This window comes from Tetranychus urticae, chromosome 2, assembly GCF_039701765.1.
Source record: "Tetranychus urticae isolate SD_2017Ah chromosome 2, NJAU_TeUrti_SD_1.0, whole genome shotgun sequence".
NCBI lineage: Eukaryota > Metazoa > Arthropoda > Arachnida > Trombidiformes > Tetranychidae > Tetranychus > Tetranychus urticae.
Window position 1 is genome coordinate 9,281,749 of NC_142959.1, and position 23,768 is coordinate 9,305,516.

Genomic DNA, 23,768 nt, shown 5'->3' on the forward strand with positions numbered 1-23,768 from the left:
AGTAAACTTAAGTGTTTTCTGCTTTAACCTTTCACCGGGATTATCTTCAGACACTCAACTTTTAACAAGTAATTCAACAGAAACGATATTGCCTGAGACAAATGCTTCGAAATATTCTATGGATTAATTTAAATCAAGTTCCATTGGTTTTATTATTGTGATTGTTTCATTCGGTGCAATTGATTATACAAAATACAAGATTTCATCATGCAAAGGTCAGTTGATTAATCGGCTTGGATTCAATTAAACTTTGCCTCTGGGTTGCTGTTTGTTTTCCTATGCTTTATCCCTGTGTAACTACCACAACTAATATTTATAAGGTAATAACATTACTTGGCCATCCTTCAATTTGCTTGTCACTTTGTTTTAAATTCAACCAAAAATAAGATTCTGTGAAGCAATTCAGATCATCTTTGATCAAAGATTATAAATATACATACATACGATTATGTATCACAAGAATAACCAGAATTTTGTTTCATCGTCATTTCTTGAAAAGAAAAGTTTACAGACTTAAATGTATCAACCAGAAATCGAAATCTTTTTGATGATTGGGTTCTTAGATCACGAGCATTGTATTGTAACGATATATTTCATGTTCCATTTTAATGTGATCACCAGATATTTTTGAATCTAACAAATAGTCTTCAGAAAAAATAAGATCCAGATTGCTGCGTTGAGAATGGGAAATGCAAATCGCAATTGACTTGCCAAAAATATCTTGTCATCTTTATTCTTAGCTCTTTGCTCATCTTATAGCTTCAAGATTTTTTTCTGTTGCGTCTTTTATCTATGTCAGTCTATCCTTTGACTTGCCTTGAAGTTTGATCATAATTATATATTAAATTATCACAATAAATCACAGAATCCCTTGAATGGTTGTCTAATTGGAGCTTTCATTGGCCATCGTGCAGGTTTCCTTCAGAACCAATCCTTCGACACTCTAACATTAATGTCATCTGATGTTTTCTTGCTAGAGAACAAGGATTGGTAAAAATTAAAATAAAATTATCAGTTTAAGGTTACAATTAAGCTAAATTACCTTCAAGAAACAAACAAACAAATAATTAGCAACTTCCATTGAGATGGATCTTGTACATCAAAACAGGTTGGTACCAAAACAACTAACTTGCTAAAACATTTACATCTGGGATTTTACTCTAGCGGTCAATTTAAAAATGGGTCGTCGGTTACCAAGAAAAGTAATTATGATTTTTAAGCGTCAAAATTTGGAGTTTAAATTAAATTGTGATCAATCAGTGTTTAATAGGCATAAATAAAACTAAAATAGTATATAAAAGCAGAGTTATATTTGAATTGAAGAATATTAAACAGAAATTATTTGCTGGTCAATCTAATGATTCTTATGGTTTCTTAAAGTAACATTTATATCTTACAGTTTACCCAACATTGGTAGCAATTTATGTGATCTGTTATTTAATCTATAAAATATATCTCGGTTCATTTATTTGCATTTATTTTTCATCATCTTAAGACATTATTTAGATTTGATCAATTTATCCTCTGTACCAATTTAATTTCAAGGCTTTCAATCAAAATGGTAGACAGAAAGAGCTTTCTTCGGAAATGATTAAACCAAGAGATTCCGGTTGCATGTTTATAACTTTAGTTGAGTAACCAGATTTGCATGTTTGTTGGGTTAATTGTTTTATTCAGGTAAACTCTATTATGTTATTTAAAGGTTGATGCGATGAGAAAAATGAATTAGGATCAACAAAAACCTTTACCAGTCTTGTCATTTCACTTTTCAAGTTGAGTTGCTGATCGACTATCCAGTCTCTATCAATTGTGATCCAATTTTTGATTGTATTGTTGAATTTTAAGACAAGATACCCAATTAATTGTGACCGTCAAGTGTTATAACACCATTTTTGCTGTCACAGATTACTTTGCCAGCAGTCAATCTGTATACCATTGAATATCACATCCATTTTGCTTTAACAATCAACTCTGTGAATGTAGCTCAAAGGTAAAACAATTGTGTTATTTATGTGCTTAAGATTGCATGAAATTAAAATACAAATTAACCTCTCTTATCAACCTACAAGCCTGATTGACAGCGTAATAACCAAATTACAAAAGCTTGGATCCATAAATCAATGTCAATTTTTGACTTGAAAAATGGTGATTCAATGATCAACTGATCAAAAGCCGTTTAACAAAACATTTTCAACAATTGCTTTCAACAGCTATTTTAACAATAATTGACAGTCAACTTAATTCAATGACCACCTAAACCATTTGTTGAAAAATGCTGCTGCTTTGTAGTTTTTGATCGCACTAATTGCAATAAGACTACAGGTCTATTCGAGGCCATTGACGGTTGATGCTTTTGTGTGTTAATTTGTATAATCATATTTTATTTGTTTACATTGTCAGGTCACTGAAATCGGAAACCGTTGAATCAATTGTTGACGATGGTAGCCAAAATAAGAAAGTTAACTCGGTTCAATGGGATAGTGAAAAAGTCAATGTTGATAGTGAAGCTAATCAAGATGGTGATAATATTACAAATGAACCATCAAATGAAAGGTTAAGTGTTATGAGACAACAATTTGCTGTAGCTGCTTCAGGAACTGGATCATCATCCATAGAGGATCGTGTTTGTTGCACTAATATGGCTCTGAAGGTGTATAAAAAAGCTTGGGAAGGAGCAAGAAAAGCTCTTCCAAGGTACGGTTAGAAAGATTAAACGATTAAAATTAAACAAATCCTTTCTTTAAAATTGTCTGACTGTGTTTGTCAAAAGCTAAATCAATTGAATGAAGGGAGTTAAACATATTTAAATGGCAATGTATTGATAAACCGATATTCAACAAAAATTGAGTCCAGTGCATGATTAACCAAGCAAGTTAATATTTATCTTCATTTGATTTGTCTTTATGTAACCAGATTTGACAAAATCAGTTAATGATTCTAATCAACTCCCACTTGTCCATTCTAAAGCTATTGTAGACTAAATTGTTTCACTTTTTGATAGGAAAAGTGAAACAATTGATTTGCTGAAGATTCAACCTGTTCTTGATCTTAATCTGAAATTATTAAAATTTTATGACCAACAAGTTGTCTTGAGTAAATGATATTAAAGTTGAATAGCTTATAATTTTTGTTCAACTTTAATAATGTTTGCCTTTGTTTTTACTATCAATGATAAAACCGTATAAAAGATGGTTTGAAAGAGGCAAAGAAGATGACAATTTGAGTGAGTTTGGCAGATGAAGATGAAAATATTTATACTTGATAAGGATTCTTGATATTGATTAGAGACAATTTTCCTTGTGTTCATAAATTATGACAAATGTAAATTTATGATTGGACCAGATCAATGCTTGGCTTCACCTTTTGGTGGTTATACCTCACAATCACCCCAATTAGCTAGAATCAAAGTTAAATTAAGATGTACTTGTTTACCAATTATAACCTGTGTTATTGATGTTTATCCTATTTACAGGGCAACTCGAAATCGTATTACTAGTTCGGATAACAATTCATCAGTTGAGCAGAGACATGCAATAGGTAATCAAGATCCTACGATATCAATTGAATCTGAAGATGATCCAGCAACAGAATGTTCATTTGAATATGATGAGGATGGTGATTTACGCTCTGAAGTTGGTGATCCATTGAAAAGACGTGGTAAAGATGCTGATAGACCAACAACACTTCGAGGCTTGGAAAGATTGTCAACCGATACAGAAGAGTTTGGTGAAGACGAAACAGCCAGTGGACCAGAGGATGTTGATCTTGAATCATTTAAACGAGTTTACATGTCTGATTTGGTGATTCCTGAGGAGCCAGATAAAGAGACAGCTGCTTTTCAAGAAACAAACCAGTTAAATAGTCAATTAGAGAAAAATAATAATCAAGAAGATTCAACAATAAAAAGTGAAGGTTCAAAATGGAAAAGGAAATTTAAATTGGACGAGAAACTTGATAGCAAACAAGATAATTCAACTGATATAGTTGAGGAAAACAATAACTCTAAAGGTGGTGAGGCGACGATTGATGAGAATATCGGCGAGCAAACGACTGGTTCAAACGAGAATAAACAAACAATGAATGAACCAGATAAACCAATGTCATTAACGGACATTGAACGATTTGTACAAGTAACTTGTGACCAGGTTATGGAAAAAGTGAGAAGTGACATTAATGATGCGGATGATTTATCGGTGCGAGGAAGTGGCATTTTCAAGATTCGACCAGGATTAAGGAATGAAAATTCTACTGATTCAAGAGCTTCGACTGATATTTCAACAATTGAAATACCGACTATAACGATTACTGAGGATCAGTTGGATGATTCAAGTGTTATAATTTCAGAAGCTACACTTCGGGATGGAACTGCAAGTGAAGGCGACGAGCTTCCTGAAGATGGTAATTCAGCTCAAGGTACTCTGAAAGGTAGAGCATCATCATTGAAGTTCAAGGTGCGGAGATTCGGATCCAAAATGAAGGATATTTTTAAACGAAGTACCACACCTGAAGTTAGTCCGGCTCCTTCCCCAGTGGGTGAATATATAGATATTGAAGAGGAAAAGAGACGTCGAAAAGAAGAGGAAAAAGAAGCCGAGAAAAAACGAAAGATGGAGGAAATCGCTCGAAAAGAAGAGGAGAAGAGACGAAAAGATGAGGCAGAGAAAAAACGGAGAGATGATGAATTGGAGAGAGAATATGAAAGAATGGTTTACGAAATGGAGAAGAAAGCTGAACTCGAAGCTGCTAAGGAATTAGAAAGACGAAAGAAGAAGGAAGAAAAAAGGATGAAAGAAGAAGAAGAAAGATTGAGGAAAGAGGAGGAAAAGGCTCGAAAAGAAGAGGAGAAGCGACGAAAAGCAGAAGAAGAAAAAAAACGGAGAGATGAAGAAATGGAGAGAGAATATGAAAGAATGGTTTACGAGATGGAGAAGAAAGCTGAACTCGAAGCTGCCAAGGAAAGGGAAAGACAGAAGAAGAGAGACGAAAAACGACGAAAGGAAGAGGAAAGGATTCGGAAGATGAAGGAAGAAGAGGAGCAACGTCGATTGAAGGGGGAGGAAGAGGAAAGGAGAAAAATACGAGAAAACGAAGAAAAAAGGCGAAAACAGGCTGAAGAGGAGGAACGACGAATAAGACAATTGGAGGAAGAGGAAGAACGAAGACGAAAGCGGCAAGAAGAAGAGAAGGAGCAAAAGCGACTGATTAAAGAGGAAAGTGCTAATTTACGAGAAACATTGAAACGTAAACTGGAAGAAGGATTGTTGACTGGAGGTGGTAAAGATGGTGATGACGGGGACATTATTAAAAATGAAGCTGGCGGTGAAGAGAATGGAGCAATTAAAAGCGAACAAGATGAACCTTTTTACATGGTCGATGGAAAGCAGGATAGTAGACGCGCTTCTTCACCTTCATTGGTTTCAGGTCCTGCTTCGGTAACAATGTCTAAATCAACTTCTCTAGCTACTATTATGGTAACTTCACCAGCAAGTAATCGTGATAAAAGATCACCTTCCAGAGGCGAGGAGACTTTTGGTCAAACAGGTGAATCCGAGGGAGATGTTGACCCACAAATGGATGGACGAAAAAGAAAGAAGATGAAAAAACGTCTTCGCGACACTAAAAATAAGTTGATTAATCTTAAATCAAAAGCTCTAGAATCCTTTCCATCCATTTCGACTCTGAAAAGTCGGGTCAAGGAAATACTGCCTGTTCGCAGTGGAGCGAGTGGTCCAGATGAAAGTGGTCAAGGGCAAGGGGAAATGGATCGAAGATATTCCATTCATCGAGAGCAAAAGATTTTTTCTGAATATCGTAAACGCTATCCTGACTCTGAGAATGAATTTTTCTCTGACTCCGAATTAGTTGAATCACGTAAATCTACATTAAAAGCCATTTCCCCTGATTTGGAACAAGTACCTGGTGGAATGTATGATGAAATAGAGATATCAACCGAAGATCGTGTTCAATTATTGCTATCTCCAATAAATAGCCCATTACGGCCACCAAGAAGGTCTAATTATGGAGCTAATTCATCGTTTCATGCTTCAGAGCCAAATATAAGTAGAACTGGAACACCAAAGAAACCCAAAAGAGCACCTCCTCCGAGGCCACCACCACCTGAAGTTGATATTTATTTGCTTAGCAGTAGTGGACTTGATCTGTCAAGGGAAGGATCAACAGCAACGTCATTAGGGGCATTGGAAGATATTGATTTGAATAGTTCTAATCGTGATCTAACAACTCCAACTTTGGTGAGGAACGAATCCGACAGAATTCCAGCTTCAATTTATTATCGCAACGTTGTTCGTGATTGGCAAGAAAGACATAATAAAAGAATAGATGAATTGATCTCAGCTTCATCGCCCAACTTGGAGGTATATCAAAGACCACCAAGATCAGGACGACCTCCACCACGAATCCCTCCTCATCCAATATCTGGAACTCATTCTAGACCACAACCGATACCAAGAAGAAGAGAATCGAGAGGAAGTATACTGAGGCAAAAAATTCGTCAACAGCAGGCAGCAATCAGTAAAGAAAATATTGACGGCTATGAAGTTCTTGAAAAAAGAGACATTCATCCATTAACAGCTAGTTCAGGCCTTCCGCCATTACCTCCTCCAAGATATCGATCTGATAGGCACACTCCGATGTCAAAATCACCTTACAGTACTTTGCATCGGCTACAACAACAGAAACAACAGCAGAGACAACAGCAAACACGTTTGATCCAACAAGATTATCTATTATCAGTTGATAGAGCAAATTTAGCAACAGATGGACTTTACTGGAAACCTTTTTCATGGAAAACGGGTCGATGTAGATCATTGACTGAGCTTTATGTAAGAAAACGATCTCAACCACCAATCATCATTGACTGTAAGCCTTCTGAGGCAGGATCAGATCATTCACTGAATCAAGAGCCTGTGGAAAAATCCCTTTCATATCGATTGATGTCCCAATATTGTTCTCCGCCAAGGCCTCCACCACCCACGATTACAACAGATCCACCTCCAGAAGACTTGAAAGATAGACTGGCAGACACTGAACCCATTTACTCAACCATTGATCGAAGTAAAAAATTAAAGCGAGATCTTGAGAACATGCCAGTCTTGGTTGGTGAAATTATCCAAAGTCGACCTCTACCAGCTCCTCCTTTACCACCTCGAAGTAAACGTAAAAATTCACTTTCTCGATCTCGATCAAATTCACCTTATTTAAGTTTAGCAGGTTCTTCAGTAGACTTAAATAGACCCGAGGCAACATTTATTAGACCAGTTTCACCTTATCCAATAGTTGGAATGGTTGATGTTTCCGTCGAAACAGGATCTCAATTAGTTGACTACCCACGTTCATTGGAGTCGAAAGGGTGTCAGACTTCCCTCGAAGATTTAACGAATAATCAATTAAAAACAAATTTTACCCAATCGAACGATCAAACTTTGAGACAACTAAAAGATATGAAAGAATCATATGTTCATTTAGATTGTACTGAAGAGGTTGGTTATACTGATGATGGTCGTGAATCTATAACACCAACACCAACTACTGTAGCACAGAGAGCAATTGCGGTGACATCAGAACGTGAATTAAATGTGGATGGTTATAAGAATAATGATTTAAATTTATCTCAGCTTAAGAGGACAAGACTTTCATCGTCATCCTCAAAGGAATCATCTCCTCCTTTGGTAACAGCAAGTAGTGGTAGTCTTAATATACGTCCAGCAAATGATGAAGCTTCAAGTAAAACAATAACCCATTATTATGACGCCGAGGAATGTGACACTGATATGGATACATTTGCCGATCTTGACTCTTTGTCCACCGAGGCAACTCAAACTTTAACAGCTTCCTCTCAATTCCATTCAGTTTTATCTGAACCACAAACAATATCATCATCAATAACAGGTGCAGTAAGTCATTACGATACTGATCAGGCTAGTAGTAAAACCATGGAGATTCCAACCCCACCAGAAGATCCTGCACCACAACCACCAACAGCTGAATCAACCATAAGCGGGGATATGATGAATGAATTGGCATCATCTTCGTCTAGGACAATTCCGCTTATTGCTGAACATGTTACCATAGATGAAGATTCGGATGATGATATGCTTCAACCACGAGTTGCATCACCCAGTGAGATGAGAGCTTATATGTCTCGACGACGAATGAGACCAGACTCAATGGATGCCTCGGACTCTGAATGGTGATTTCAATCACAGCTAATTTATTTGTACTACTTAACTCACTGTTGAAATTAATTATGCTTCATTATGTATTGTTGTTACAATTGGTAGCTTTTTATTCACTGTTGTTGTTGATTTAGGTTTATGTAATTATGATGATCAAGAGGTTATTAGATGAACATTACGATTTGTATTACACTATTTGAAACATTATCAATGCCAATTTAAACTGGTTTCATTAATAACACTTTTGTCACATGAATCAAGTCTAATAGCACTAGCAAAAAAGACTTTTTCGCACATCATGTAATTATAGCGGGTGCTCTAGAATCCGTCAGCAAAAAGGTGAATGAGAAGATCCAAGACAAAACACAGATTCAGTAACTCACAAGATTTGTGATACACAATAAAAAGAAGTAAACAATTGTTAATCAACAATCAGAGGCCACTAAATTTTCGTCAAACTCTTGTTTCACCATCAATAAACTCTGGTTTAACCGGTAAAGTTGTATCAAACCAATATCAGTTTAATCCAAAGAGTAGAGTTATCGGTAAGATCCTATTTTTGGTTCAATCGTTGTTTAAATATTTTTTGTTTCTTTAATTGCTTACACTTGTAATTTAAAAGTTGACTTGATGATCGTCTTTCACATTTTCCGTTTAATTCTAACCTTTTCTAAATGAGTGTAAAAAGAAGGTTAATTGTTGTTGTTGTTAAAACTCTGATTTGAATTGCGTGGTAAAATCTGGTTACCATGGAATCAAGCCTCGTTTGGTCACACTCAGGAGTAATTTGATTTTTTCAACTTCATTTAAAGTTTCATTTCGTTCTTTCTTTGTTTTCGTCAGAGACAGAAGAAAGATTCCAAATCAAAATGTTTTGATTTTTATTAATATTTTTTTTTGTTTTTTTAAACACTTGTGATTTATTTAATCACTCTTACTCTTCAATTTAATTTAAGAACTTGTTACCAACATGGGAAACAATAAAGAAACAGTCATTAATGTTGGTGAATATTTCTATCAATCAAGTGATCTCATTGGACATGGAGCTTTTGCAGTTGTTTACAAAGGTAAACATAGGACTAAGGATTTTCCAGTGGCAATTAAAACCATTGCTAAAAAGAATCTCCAGAAAGCCAAAATTCCTTGACCAATGAAATCAATGCTTTGAAATTCAGGCTACATTGAAACAGTTGAACATGTTTACCTTGTCATGGAATATTGTAACCGTTTTAATCTGGCTGAATATCTTCATAAATCGGGTTCCCTTTGTCTTTAAGGCCAATAAACTGTCATACACGAGTCAAGTTAATTCCTACCGAAAAAAATATCAAGTTAATCTACAATTACCGGTTATTATTTTGATAATGACCACCAATGAATCATTAATAATGACGCAAGTGTCGTTAAACTCTTTACTTCATTATTCTGAGTCATCTGATTACTTTTATGACTAAACTTGATATAATGATTACTTAAGCACAAAACAAACTTAAAAGTTGAGATCAGTCGCATACATTTGCACTTAAGTTAGCTTTTAGATCGTCTTCATAAAAGGTTCCAAAAATTTTGAAAAAGGCTGAGTTTTATTGGAAAACAAATTTCCATCTTTCCTAATGAAACTGAAAATTTGACGCCTTAAACACGAACTATCGAACCTTCTAAAGATGTTATTCATTTCCATCAAGATTCTGGCGAGACTTCATTATATTGCTGTCCAGCTTTAGTCAATAGTAAATACTAATAGCAATAAACAATAAAAATGGCAATTACAAATATGTAATTGAGCTTGTCTGCATTCCAACTCATAAACACTTACACTGTAACTAACACTAACCTGTGCAATAAAACTGGTAACAAAATAATAACAAAGTCAGTTTTGATATTCAAGTTTGAAATCAAGTTTTTAATTGCACATAAAAACTTGATAATTTCGAGTTGTGAACACCAAGATTCAAATGATTTATGTTATCAGTTTCAAAACATATTTCAAAATCGCATAAACATCATGACTATAGATTCGAATCAATATTGAAATAATCAGAAAAAAATGGACGAACACATGAAAGAAAAAAACCAAGAATTGAATGAGCGTAGGCTAATGGAGTGATTCAACTCTTCACTGATTGACAGTTGATTGAACAATTGTACTTATGAAAAATAATATTAAAGTTAAACATGAAGGAAATGATAACAAGTCGACAAACTTTTGACAAACGTTCGTTGACGTAAGGCCAATAAACTGTAATACACGAGTTAATTCCCAACGAGACTAATATCAAGTTAATCATTAACTAGTTACCCATTTGATAATACAGATTAACTATCCAGTTGAACAACTTGATGCAATAACAAAAGCTCATTTAACCATCAAAATAAACAAATTGAAAATGGGATTTACTTTGTTTTTTTGTTTCATTTAAAGTTTCACATTTATTCTGAAATAGAGATTAATCAAGTAAGAATTGATAACCAATAAACCATGGAATGTTGACTTATTAATCGGCAAGATAAAACTCATGATGAAAATCATTTGACTTTCATGAATAATTATCCGATTGTGTGCCAAGAAAATGTCAACTTTTGATAATCAACTTTGAATAAGAAATTTCTTCTTTTCTTTCAACCCTTTAGCAGAGAGATTTGCATCTCTGGGTAATTTCCTGAGCTTACTTGTTCAGGTTCACTTGATGGTGACAAACACCAAATGAACCAGAAATAAGTCAATTAATCACTCATTACCTGAATATTGTCAAGGAAAGGGAATAAAAAATATTAAACTTCCGTCTAAAATCATGTTCTAGTTGCATGTTAATACAACAAAAATGTTTACTTGAAATGCTTTTCAATGCAAAAAGATTACTTTAATGGGCCAACTTGGCAAGTTGACAATTGGTTTTCATTTAAACAGATAAACAGTTGAAATTGAATTTCCGAGTTTACTCGAGGTTGGTCGAAACAGCCAACGAAGGAAACATCCAAAGTCAAGTTAATCTCGTAAAAGTACCTTTCATTGGTTCTGTTGAGTACAAACTATCATTAAGTTCAATGTTTACTTACAATATCTATTTGCGTTGAAAGATGAGTGCAATTGCATCCTAAATGATTAGTTGATGTTACATCATGGTAAATATTGGAATAAAGTTTCAAAAAAAACAAAGAACAAGAAAATTCTTTTTTTACTTTCTTCGATTTCAATTGTATCAATTGAAGCAATTACGCTTGTTATCTTGTTGATTATGTTGATGATTGTGTGAGTGATTATGTTTGGGTTGTTGGTTATGGTTGTGATAATTTTACTCAATGAACGTCATTAACAGATGCTTGGTTACTGAAAAACAATATAATTTGGAAAAAGTGTCAACATGGAGAAACTGATTAGTTGAAGAATCACGCGTTTTCCCGTTTTTCATCGGCATTTTGTTTTCCTCATTGTCACCTTTAACTTCAGCTGATTTTTCAGGTAACTTTGCATGATTTCAGTTTATCACAGTTTTGATAAATGTTTGCAATCTTTTCAAGGTTGACGGTGAAAAAATGTTACAAAAAAGTTTACAGTGACTTGAACATTTCATGATCTTTTTGTTTCTCTCTCTCGATACATAATTCATTATCCAAGATTATCCTGTTATCATCATCAGTTGTTCACTCGATTATCGTGCAATGTTTACAGTGAAACAGATTATTCAGTTGAGTTGATCACATGATGACAATTTGACAAATTTTACCTTGAAAAGCAAAACAAGTAACAAAAAGTGTTATTCACATGGAAACAACTGGATGGAAACAAAGAAAATTCATTTTTTTATCCTTTTCTTTCTCACCTTCCATATCTTTATCAGACAATCTAATTTCATGGTGAATTATACAACTTCCTATTTGTGTTTTTCAACATAAAGGGTTGATGAATATTTGATGAAGGCTCGAGAATGAGGTTTAATGATGAGGTGATGAAGTTGTTAAGATTATCAGAGATTAGATTGATGCTAATTTCATTTTAGATTTAATGTAATAAGGAATGGAAAATGAAGTCGACATGAAGATCAGGAAACAAGTTGAGTAAATAAAGCTTTTCATGATAAAATTGGTGATAAAATAGACGTTATGATAAAGCCAATAATGTTATTTATTGATCTCGTGTTCTGGTGATGGATTAATCTTATGAAATGTTTCGTTTAGACTTTACTGAGTTTACTGAACTTTCATTGTTGAGGCACGTTTTGAGGGTCCAAGTGTGTGCAAATGATGCCATTAGTGTTTCGGAATAACTTGTTTTATTAAAGATTTTTTTCTCAATTTTTTTCTCTTCTAAACGTAAATTGAAGCGAAATTATTGGTTGATCAAGATATTGAATTGAATAATCGAAGCTCGATTTTGTGTAAATTTGGCAAAAGTTGATGTGAGCTAATAATACATTTATCATTCAATCTATTCACAGTGATAACTCTGTTAACTTCAATGAAAACAGAAACATTGATTCATCAAGAACTTTGGATGTACTTGGAGTTACTAAGTGACTGGTGTTATGAGAGAAAATGAAATCCAAGTTTCAAATGTTCTGTTCGAGTTTATCAAGATGAGTTCAACTCATTTGTTTTTTTCATTCAATATTACACTAGATTTATCATGCTATTGTAATACAATGGAATGAATCTTTTAATCTTTACTTAGAGTCTTTAGGATGATACGGATGAAGAGAGAAAACTTTTATTTCTTTTCTTTGCCCAAAAATGCTTGAATCAACAATTGAACAATCATTTAATGGTAACAATCAAGTTTAAATGTGTAGGTAAATTTGGAACGATTCTAGTCTTTTTAGGACAATCATGAACGCCTAAGCTTTTTGAAGAGGAAAAAACTATCATTTCGATTGGTTGAAGAGTTGAAAAAATACTAAACAAGAATCAAAGAAAAGTGAAACAAAATCTGGTAAAAACTGGTAAACCCGAAAAATGAAACCAAGATTTGAAAAACGATTGGTAAATGTTTCAAAAGAACCAAAAGTGGACTTATATTGACGAGATAAAACGAAATACCAAAGAACCAGAAATTTGAATATTCAAGGATTGAAAGGCAAAGTCGAGCGAAACCTGAAATGTTGAACAAAGTGAATAAAATTATTGAAAGAAATGAAATTGCTGTTGGAAGTGAAGTCCTAGGCTGAAAGCATTTAATGTTGAAATGAATTTCATATCGACCATCTCCTGATGATTAAATTATCATTTTTACGAGTTTCTCAATTTTAATCATTCTTTCAACTATTTGATAACAACAATAATTATTGTAATTCAAACAGGTTTTCACTTTTTTTTGCGTTGCGCTTGTATTTTCAAGGTTACTGGGTTCTTGGTAATGATAATAGGCAATTCAAGATGATGCCAAGTACAACTGAAAATCAGGCGATCGAGGCAAGAGGCAGGAGCAGAAAAGAGTCACTCACTTGTTGAATAGCAATGAAAGAGTTGAGTGAGCTGCAAAAATAATGATTATAATGATGGAAATTATGATGAGAAGAAGAAGAAAAAAAAAGTTTCATCCGAGGCACCAAGCAGACTGATAGAGTGATAAACAGTTATAACCTGTCTCATGGTAAACTAATGGATACAAACACATGTAATTGAAAACCTGAATCTGGCAGCACGTGAAGTTGCCATTGATTTTGGTTCAATTTCCAGTTTAACCTTATTCAAATGTTGATTGATCAGTCTGATTGGGTTGATCATCATGACAATGATTGGGTAAATGGATAACATTGAGATTAGGAAACAATTTTTGGGTTTCATCTTTTTTCTGACATCGACTTGGCTCGTGCAATTAAAGGCGACTTTAGGTTAACACAAGGAAGTAACTCACACCTTTTTGGGTTCATCCAATGTTTACTGTTATTGTTGTAGGATGAAGTTGCTATCAATTCATCATTCATCATTATCTTGTAATAACTTTTGTTTTTGTTTTTGGTTAATTAATCTTTTTGCTATTTTCATTTTCAAGTCATCATATTTTTTTACACCAAAATGACCTTATCTAATTTCATGAGCACAGACTACAGATTGGGAATAGTTTGGAAGGTCAAATTTATCATTAACATTTTCAATTCATTTCATCTGAAACAGAAAATCAAATTTTCTTTGTAACTTTACATTCTGTTGCAAGGCCATTATTATTGGTGTCTATTGATGTTTGCTTTATGGTTGGACAATGAATGTTCATGGGGCTCATTTTTTCACTGACCTTTTTGTTTTGATGTACATAAAAAAAGATGTGAGCAAATGTTTTCATTTTATCATTCATTGATGTTGATGTTTTTACCAAAAGTAAATAGTAGTGAAAATTGTCAAAGCTTTTTTTAGTTAAATAACAATTGAAAGTTTTGTTGAAACTGTAACCATCATCATCATAAGCTAACATTAGCATTAATAAACACCTTGACACTAAAGCAAAAACAAAACTTACTGGTTCGTTATCCTTGCTAAACTTCATTAACAAGTCAAGTGATAGTGTATTTAAAGCTGCCATTGAAAAACCTTGAAATACACACTCACTTGAAAATGAAAAACACTTTTTTTGAGAAAAAAAAGTTTACATTTTACAGTTTAAAACTGTAACACAAAACAAGCAACAAATCATTATTTATGCTGAAAATGAAGATTAGTGTGCGTGTGAAGAGTCAAAAGGAAGCACCTTTTAATGGGAAAAGAGCGACTCTTGTGGGTTACAAAATTCATGTTTCAAGGCCCTAACCAGACTTATTGGTAAGATTGGACAAATTAAGGTTTGATTAGTTGATGAGGTTGACTATTTGATGATAAAGATGCGTGTTGCTTGATAATAATTTTTGCCCCATAAAAGACCCCAATGATAGCCCTTCCTAATGGGAAAAGAGTGACTCTGTTAGGTTGAAAAATCGTGTGATGTAAGGCCTAACTAGGCCTCACTTTGAAGTTAAAATAATGTTGAAGACGATGATGATCATCATCATGATGATGCTTATGATGATGCTCATGTTGGCTATGATCATCATCATGATGGTAATGATGATAAAAATGGTAATTATTTGGCTTATAGATAGGCCTCATTGTAAACGATATCTGATGGGAAAAGAGGGACTCTGTTAGGTTGAAAGATTGGTTGCTTATAGCCTAACCAGATTTACTTGGGAGATGAAAATGTAAAAAGATGAAATTGATGAAGATGTTGATTGGTATGATCATAATGTTTGTTTATTAATCAAATGTAACATCAATTGTTTTAGAGTCAACATTTGTTAACAATAAAATTCAATATTAACAGGTTTCTATTGTTAGGTTTTTGGCAAGTTTCATTTCACTATTGAAATTAATTATGCTTCATTATGTATTGTTGTTACAATTGGTAGCTTTTTTATTCACTGTTGTTGTTGATTTAGGTTTATAATTATGATGATCACGGGGTTATTAGATGAACATTACTATTTGTATTACACTGTTTGAAACATTATTAATGCCAATTTAAACTGGTTTCATTAATAACACTTTTGTCACATGAATCAAGTCTAATAGCACTAGCAAATAAGACTCTTTTTTTCACAAATCATATGATTATACCTTCCAACATGATCAGCATCTTTATCAATCTGAATAAAGTGAAGTTATAAGACTAATAAGAACACAATTTTCATCATCAATTTCACAACACAATTCACGGCATACTTTTCTCATCCTCATCTTAATAGTTATTATTATTGTATTCCTATCAACTATCTTTATCTTTGAAAAAGACTTCATTTGTTATACTTGTTCACTTGTTTCATTTATTTCAGGTTATCTTCAAGTTGAACCGAGAAACAATCATAGTAGGTTGATGATTCAGTAACTCACAAGATTTGTGATACACAATAAAAAAAGAGGTTAACAATTGTTGATCAACAATCAGAGACAATTAACTCTTCGTCAAACCCTTGTTTCACCAATCCATAAACTCTGGTTTAACCGGTAGAGTTGTATCAAAAACCAAAATACCAGTTTTATCGTTGCTCACATATTTTTGTTGCTTTAATTGCTTACACTTGTAATTTACAAAAGTTGACTTGATGATCGTCTTTCACATTTTCAGTTTAATTGTAACCTTGTCTAAGTGAGTGTAAAAAGAAAGAGAAAGAGAAAGGTTAATTGTTGTTGTTGTTAAAATGCCCGATTTAAATTGCGTGGTAAAATCTGGTTACCATGGAATCAAGCCTCGTTTGATCACACTCAGGAGTAAGTTGATTTTGCTTAACTTCATTTAAAGGTTACTTCATTTCTTTCTTTCTTTGTTTTCATCAGAGACAGAAGAAAGATTCCAAATCCAAATGTTTTGATTTTTATTAATATTTTTTTTTGTTTTTTTAAACACTTGTGATTTATTTAATCACTCTACTCTTCAATTTAATTTAAGAACTTGTTACCAACATGGGAAACAATAAGGAAACAGTCATTAATGTTGGTGAATATTTCTATCAATCAAGTGATCTCATTGGACATGGAGCTTTTGCAGTTGTTTACAAAGGTAAACATAGGACTAAGGATTTTCCAGTGGCAATTAAAACCATTGCTAAAAAGAATCTCCAGAAAAGCCAAAATCTTTTAACCAAGGAAATCAATATTCTTGAAGAATTGACTCAACTACACCATGAGAATGTGGTAGCCTTATTGGGCTACAATGAAACAGTTGAACATGTTTATCTGGTCATGGAATATTGTAACCGTTCTGATCTGGCTGAATATCTTCATAAAATGGGTTCCCTGTGTGAAGATACCATTAAATTCTTTCTTAAACAAATTGCTGAGGCGATGAAAGCTCTCCACCAAAAAGGAATAGTTCATCGTGATCTTAAACCTCAAAATATTCTCCTCTGTTCCAAGGAACCTAGCCCAAACCCTCACGAGATTACCCTGAAAATTGCTGACTTTGGGTTTGCTAGATTTCTAGTTGAAGGATCAATGGCTGCTACATTGTGTGGATCTCCCATGTATATGGCTCCTGAGGTAATCATGTCCCTTCAATACGGTGCCAAAGCTGATCTTTGGAGTATCGGTACTATCGTTTTTCAATGTTTAACTGGAAAGGCCCCTTTCAATGCCCAATCACCTCCTGCTTTAAAGCATTTTTACGAGAAAAATGTTAATTTGGCACCAAAGTAAGTTATACTTTTTATTGTTTAACCCATTATCTAAACAATCCTACATCTTTTGTTGGGTCAAATTAATTTAAAGAATTACGCAAAAGAGTGACAGGATTGCAAATAGCTTCAAGTTGTGCTCTCTTTTTAATCTGAAAACCTTAAGAGCTTGACTTGAGGAACCAGAAATGAACAGTTACAGATATTAACTTTGAACTAATAATAACTAACTTTTTAAGGTTTTTTTGATTTGATCTCATTGCTCAGATGACGCAACAATTGAAATGATCAGTCTTTTTGTTAGTAACATGATGGAATACTTTGCTACGCATTTGTTAAAAAAATGTTTTATCTGTTACTGTTGATTGTAGCATCTCTAATTACAAAGCTCTAAAATTGAAGCAAAAGCTTTTCTCTTAGTTCTTTGACATTGTTTTAATTTTATCTTTAACTGCTATTGTAACTCAATTATTTGATACTAATTATGATCCAACATATTGATTTATACATAGTTTAGCTGTGATTTTATTTTGTTATTCCCACTATTTTCCTGTTTTGGTTTGGAGTTTAATGATATTTACTGCTATTTAGTAAACCATTTTGATAAAATTACCGAGCACAGAGATTGAGTGGTAGCTCAATAAAGTCAAAGATGCTCAAACTTATTTTGAATGTCATTGACTTTTGTCAAACATCTTGACTGCTCTATTATATTATGTAATATAATGTTTCCATAATATTATCCACTTTTAAGTGTTAAAATTTAGCAAACCAAATTTCTTTGTTCTTATGGTGAAAATTTTTCTTTTTATTTTTCTTTGAATCAGAATTCCTCTTGGAACTTCTAAACATTTGACAGATCTTCTCAATGGCCTGCTTAAACGTGACCCCAATGATCGTATGGATTTTGATGCATTTTTTAACCATGAATTTATAAGACATTCCTCTGCAAATCCACAAGTTGAAGTTAAATCTTCAATTCCTTCATCACCAAATAAAACTCCTCCAAGCCATCCTAGACCTTCAGGATTACCGACTGGCTCAAGATCTCCAATTAAAAGTGAGCCAAAAATTCCTGCTCGATCATCTTTGGACGAACCAGAGGAAGTTGATGATTTTGTTTTCGTTCCATTCATGGGTAAGGACGATAAACCTGTTGAAACTCGTCATTCGAAACCCATACCAACCAAACCTTCTGGAGGATCTGTGGGTAGCCCAGCCATAAGCCCGACCGATTTGTATACTTATGTTGGCCAATTTAAATCAGCCAGCCCTGTTCCAAGTCACAAAAATGTTTACGATCGTATTCGTAGAAGTGATCAATCAATAGGAAGATCATCAGGAACTGTTACGTCCGATGGTGGATCTGACCTTCCCTGGGCCAGTACCACCGCAAATAGTAATCCTAACAATAGTGTAAAAGGTGAATCACCTGGAAGCTCATCAGATAAACAGGAATTATTACCTGTTTCGTCAGAAGAAAAATCCGGTCAACAATCAGATTCAAATTCTTCTGGAAGCTCTAACACGAGTAATCGTTTCATCCACGATATCAGTCAACTCTCACCACCAGCAGTACAATTCATCATTGGTACACCACCAGGAATAGCTTCTGGTTCATTTTCGGCTAATCGCCGTTGTAGTGCACCTCTTCTCAATGCATCAAACTGCTTAGCCTCTCCAATGATGAGACAATTAACTCCACCACTTCATCTACAAGGTCTTCAAAGTGGTACGGCCGAGCTAACCTACATGCCTGGCCTTTGTTCCCCAGACCATCATCATCGGCCATTTGTTCATCATCCACATCATCACTTGCACCATCAAGTGGCCAGTAACGCTCTAGTTTCCCGGTGTAACTCATCTCCCATGAAATTCACCTTTCATGATAATCCTATGGGTGAAAAACCAGGACGTGGACATCACCCATACCATCCTCACAGTACTCATCAATATCATCCACATAGCTTTGGTTTTGGATCACACTCAAGTGGTCATAAGGCTGCCATTTTACTCAACGATATTTATAGACTGAATAGTTCAAATGCATTAACGCGTCACAACCATCCTTCAGGATCATCTGGACATCAATGCTGTTACCCAGTTGTCCCCCAATTCCCTAATCGAAACTCTATTGAATCATCTCCACGCTTTATCGAAGGTTTTCACCGCTTTGATGCACCTGAATTACCAGAGGAAACTTTACTTGACAAAGAACATAACGAAACACTCGCTCGGCTTAATTTTGTCATTACATTAGTTGAATGTATTATAAGGTTAGCAGAGCATCGTGAAAATACATTGAATTACTTGATTGAAAGCTCTGTACCAGAGGTAAGATCATTATTTAATTATTCTTTCGAAATAGTATTAGATTGGCAAAAAACTCACTATTGTTCAGTTATCGTACTTATCAATAGCTGGTTCAATTCATTTCAACGTTTTTTTATAACATTGATTTTTTATCAAGCCAATCTTCAAGTATTTCAAAATATCTTTTTTTCTCAACACACTTTTTTTTCTTTATTAATATTTTTTTGCTTTGTTAATTTTATTCAGATAACGCCACCAAGCCAAAGGCAAGCAGAGAAACTTGTTCTTTATGTTCGAGCTCTGCAGTTTGTTTCATCTGCTTTACAACTCTCAAGGTCTGAGATTACCTCTGGAAGGCTCAAACCATCATCATCAGTTCGACAAGGTTAACTTTCTTTCTCTTGCTTCTTAATATCCAACTTTCCCAATTTCCCTACTGGCTTTTTCCTTCACTCTCACCATATTTTTGGCTTGATTTATTTGGCATAATCACTGTTGACATAAACACTCAACTTAAAGAATACTATTTCTTCTTTAATCATTCAACCTTGTTCGATTCTCCCTTCTATCTCTCCTCCTTTTCCTTCCTTTTTTCTAATTTTCAGCTTTTTTTAATCGATGTGCTTTGCTTGTTTACATGTTGTAATTGATTCCTTTTTTTCTCTCAATTGTTTTTACAGTCCTTTCTACCTTGAAATCAGTCTTTAACGAATGCCTTGAGAATTGCAGAGTTTTAACTCAGGATGCACTAATAGCTTCCATGAATCGTCAAGATTTGGACAATATTTCTGCTGACAGTTTAATCTATGATCATGCTATTCAAGTGGCTAAATCAGCAGCTACTGAAGAATTGATTGGTGACATGGAATTGGTAAGATTTTTTTCAACTATTACATAATTCAAATATTTTTTCCTACCAAATTCTTTTCCTCTTCCGAGAAAATTTCAATTTTCCTGTTTATTTTTCTCTATTTACTCGACCGAATTGCTCTTATCTTATTCTTTCACTCTTTTGTTTTCAGTGTTTACGAAAATACCAAACAGCTCAAATACTGTTACACAGTTTATCTCAACAATCAAGTATCATTGATGACAAGGGACTTCTTAGTCGATATAAGGATGCTGTTGAAAAGAGACTCTATCACCTGCACCGTGAAGGCTATGTTATCCCAATGGACACCTTAGCAACTCCATAATAAAGTTAATGCATCGTAGCGATCCAGTTACCATCAGTAAATCCCTGTGACATTTCATCGCTTATTCGTATGACCCACCTTTTGTGTCGCAAGTCCTACTTTACTCTCTCGTCATTTTATCCCGGTTTTTCACCAACCATCACATCAATAGCAACAAGCGAGCACAAAAACGCCATCTCAATCATGAATCATTTCCACCATTACTCATCATCGCAAAGTATCCAATTGGTTGGATTTTACGAAAAAAAAATTGAAAATAGAAACAAAAAATGCTAGTGAGATCCAACCATCGATTCCAGATATTTAAACATTTCGTGCAATATTAATCGAAAAATACATCAACCACTACTCAACTAACGTATCTAATGATGCTTATTTTCATCTTATATTCCAATTAAAAATTCACTAAAATAGAAGATGAATCAATGTTTACATATGTTAAAGAAAAAAAGAGCTGACAAAAATGTTAAGGTTTTTGTTGTTGTTATCAGTCTAAATTCTGAGCTGACGGTTACCAAATACAGCAATGTCATAAAGCAAACAGGCAAATTCTTTCAAGTAATTCAATGAGTTGGAACGCGAAGCAAAATCCATCCTTTAATGCAGAACCGTTGTTACGAGATTTGATTAAAAGCTTTGATCAAAATTTATGTTCGAAGGCTAGAATGTGAAAATTATTGCAATGAAATGAAATAGGTAAACCAGTAGTTTAGAAAAAAGAATGAAATATAATTACAAAATTAAATTTTCTTAAATTGCACTAATTTACATCAAATTTGTTGAACGATGTATAAAGTGACCCAGGATTGAGATATATATTCAGAATTGCTCTCCTTTTAAACAAGTCTTTTTGTCTTATTGTACTCAGGTGTATGAACAATTTTTTATGTGTACAAAATTTACTGTGGAGTCTGACTGTTACACGGCTTGCAATATTATGTTTATTCAAGCCCGAGGAAATAGTTTATACCTTGTACTGCAAGAAGAATTAAGGGCTGCCACGCTACAAGGTAACGAATAAAATCTAATAAATTACCATATAAATAATGTGGCTTTTGAAATGGTAATGAAGAAAATAGTTTCTGTGTGTCCACTTTCTCACGACAAAATGGACATACTTGTTTTTTACCAACAAGACACCAACCATAAATACAGTATTCGTGATATTTATGGCCGCATGAGAGAGTGAAACATCTTTCAGACTCAGAAGTTTCATCATAACTAAGTGAAGAATCTATAGCATCAATCAGTCCATCATGACTTCGGCCACAAATCGCACAAATTGAGCTTTTCAGTTGTTTAGAGGGAAGTGATGATGAAGGCTGGTAATAACCAATATTGGCAGTCAATATGTCAACCAAGAAATCGGTGAAATCTCGTGTTAGTACTCCCCAATATATTCCATAAAATAAGAACATTATACCGATGTCCAATGGTATTTGAGGCTTTAACCCAAACATTAAATTTAAACCTGGAAAAGAAATTTTGGAAAATTGGTATTAGACAATTTCAAAAAAGGATTCAAATAGATAAGACATTAAATGACTTTTGGGTTAATCTTACAGTAGTTCAAACAGCAGAATAAGCATGAAAAAGGTTCATGGGACAGACAATACTAACCTAAAAAAGTACACATAACAATGATGTAGCCAGAAACGGCTAAAACTGATGAAATAGAGTATAAATAGTAGAACCATTTATATATCATACGTGGAGTGGATCCACTCAATTTATTATTAACCAAGGGTTTCCAAATGAATGCGATCGTCAATATAGTTAATGAGGCCCATATGCCAACAAATCTCCACCATGAATTGTGAATAGAAATAGCAATTGGAAATAGCCACATGGCAAACATAGAAACATTCTGATAGCTTTTCATGCTACGCTTTTTCCATGCTATTAAACCAATTTGAACAGAGAAGGTGGCTACAATCAAGACTAATAACATCATAGCGTGCATTCCTTCATGACCTCTGTGTTTCTCATGGAATAGAATGTGATTTCTTTCTTCTTCACTTAAGGCTGACATGTTGACCTTATGGATGTCATGACTATGAACCATGATGACAGGTTGACAAGATTCCCAGTTGTCTTTAAAAAGGTAGATCGGTAGTTTTAAACAGGATTTTTGACTTTAAGAGGACTTCAATGAAATGATGATTATGCTAATTATGACGATGCACGTAGCCAATAAAGTTGATAGAAAAAACAATTGCTAAAGACATTGACAACAGTCATGAGATTTGATATCTCTTCAAACCTTCAGAGTTGCAATAAAAACAAATGAAGAAAAAATATTGTTATAAATTGTTTACACATAAGAAAATGAGTAAAAAGCTGAATTTTTTGTTGCATAAATTAGTAAAGTACTGAAAAGAAGTGTTTATATCACAGAATTTAATTTTAATTAGAAGTATTCAACAAATAAATTAAAAAAACTACGGGCCGGAATAAAAAACAAATACAGATTGCTAGGATTTGGTTATTCTTTGATCAAATTCATGCTTTTTGCCCTGCCATCTATTGTACAAAAATTCGTCATCTATCTTTTCCACTTTCTTTCAGCTTTTCCTAGCATTTATTGTGAGCTGACTGTATTAACAAAGTAACCAAATCCCAGCATAACGGCAGGTCTTTATAAACAGATACCGGACAAATACAGAAATACCGCAGCAAATCCTCATTACCAGTAAGATTACCCGAGAAGTTACCAGTGCCGTTACCGGTGAGACTACCAGAAACCAGGTAATCCTAACCAATTGTTACACAATAACTGTAAGTATACACTGTTTGGAAACTCTGTCATTTCAATCTCTATCGGTCTATCTCTTGAATTTTTAAACTGATTGAAATATTTTCATTGATTTGAGCCATTTTTTGAAACATTACTATTTCACTCTATGATAGACTTTGACTCTCTGCCGTTC

At 33.9% G+C, this 23,768-nt stretch overlaps 3 protein-coding genes and 1 long non-coding RNA gene across 6 annotated transcripts; 2 read left to right on the top strand and 2 right to left on the bottom strand.

Moving 5' to 3' along the window:
- The first annotated feature begins 77 nt into the window (after window positions 1-77).
- LOC107359518 (uncharacterized) lies at window positions 78-8,626 on the top strand. 2 transcript variants are annotated; one of them, XM_015926003.3, is made up of 3 exons: window positions 78-215; window positions 2,401-2,694; window positions 3,473-8,626. In XM_015926003.3, the coding sequence occupies exons 1-3, from the start codon at window positions 208-210 to the stop codon at window positions 8,211-8,213; spliced, it is 5,043 nt and encodes a 1,680-aa protein (XP_015781489.2). In that variant the 5' UTR covers window positions 78-207; the 3' UTR covers window positions 8,214-8,626. The 2 variants fall into 2 exon arrangements, with proteins under 2 accessions (XP_015781489.2, XP_015781490.2); XM_015926004.3 differs by lacking the exon at window positions 2,401-2,694.
- On the bottom strand, window positions 124-5,548 carry LOC112538564 (uncharacterized). Of its 2 annotated transcripts, none has more exons than XR_003081751.2 (3): window positions 5,407-5,548; window positions 1,043-3,831; window positions 124-973 (listed from the first exon to the last, which is right to left on the bottom strand). It is a non-coding gene; the product is annotated as an uncharacterized LOC112538564 (long non-coding RNA). The 2 variants fall into 2 exon arrangements; XR_016199054.1 differs by having other exon boundaries at window positions 5,359-5,490.
- A 7,152-nt stretch (window positions 8,627-15,778) lies between the features above and the next one.
- LOC107359519 (serine/threonine-protein kinase unc-51) lies at window positions 15,779-21,260 on the top strand. The gene is made up of 6 exons (XM_015926005.3): window positions 15,779-16,427; window positions 16,606-17,347; window positions 18,157-19,663; window positions 19,889-20,027; window positions 20,323-20,513; window positions 20,665-21,260. The coding sequence occupies exons 1-6, from the start codon at window positions 16,358-16,360 to the stop codon at window positions 20,836-20,838; spliced, it is 2,823 nt and encodes a 940-aa protein (XP_015781491.1). The 5' UTR covers window positions 15,779-16,357; the 3' UTR covers window positions 20,839-21,260.
- A 286-nt stretch (window positions 21,261-21,546) lies between these two features.
- LOC107359522 (E3 ubiquitin ligase Rnf121) lies at window positions 21,547-23,278 on the bottom strand. The gene is made up of 2 exons (XM_015926008.3): window positions 22,459-23,278; window positions 21,547-22,309 (listed from the first exon to the last, which is right to left on the bottom strand). Exons 1-2 carry the CDS (start codon window positions 22,901-22,903, stop codon window positions 21,780-21,782), a joined length of 975 nt encoding a protein of 324 aa, XP_015781494.2. The 5' UTR covers window positions 22,904-23,278; the 3' UTR covers window positions 21,547-21,779.
- Window positions 23,279-23,768: the final 490 nt, after the last annotated feature.

Excerpts from the sequence above, each read along its gene's own strand:
- LOC107359522 (XM_015926008.3), bottom strand. The coding sequence starts at position 22,903 with ATGGTTCATAGTCATGACATCCATAAGGTCAACATGTCAGCCTTAAGT. Across the intron at positions 22,310-22,458 it reads TGTTATGTGTACTTTTTTAG|GTTTAAATTTAATGTTTGGG; the intron begins GTTAGTATTGTC and ends TTTCTTTTCCAG.
- LOC107359519 (XM_015926005.3), top strand. The coding sequence starts at position 16,358 with ATGCCCGATTTAAATTGCGTGGTAAAATCTGGTTACCATGGAATCAAG. Across the intron at positions 17,348-18,156 it reads AATGTTAATTTGGCACCAAA|AATTCCTCTTGGAACTTCTA; the intron begins GTAAGTTATACT and ends TCTTTGAATCAG. Across the intron at positions 20,514-20,664 it reads TGATTGGTGACATGGAATTG|TGTTTACGAAAATACCAAAC; the intron begins GTAAGATTTTTT and ends TTTTGTTTTCAG.
- LOC107359518 (XM_015926003.3), top strand. Across the intron at positions 2,695-3,472 it reads GCAAGAAAAGCTCTTCCAAG|GGCAACTCGAAATCGTATTA; the intron begins GTACGGTTAGAA and ends TCCTATTTACAG.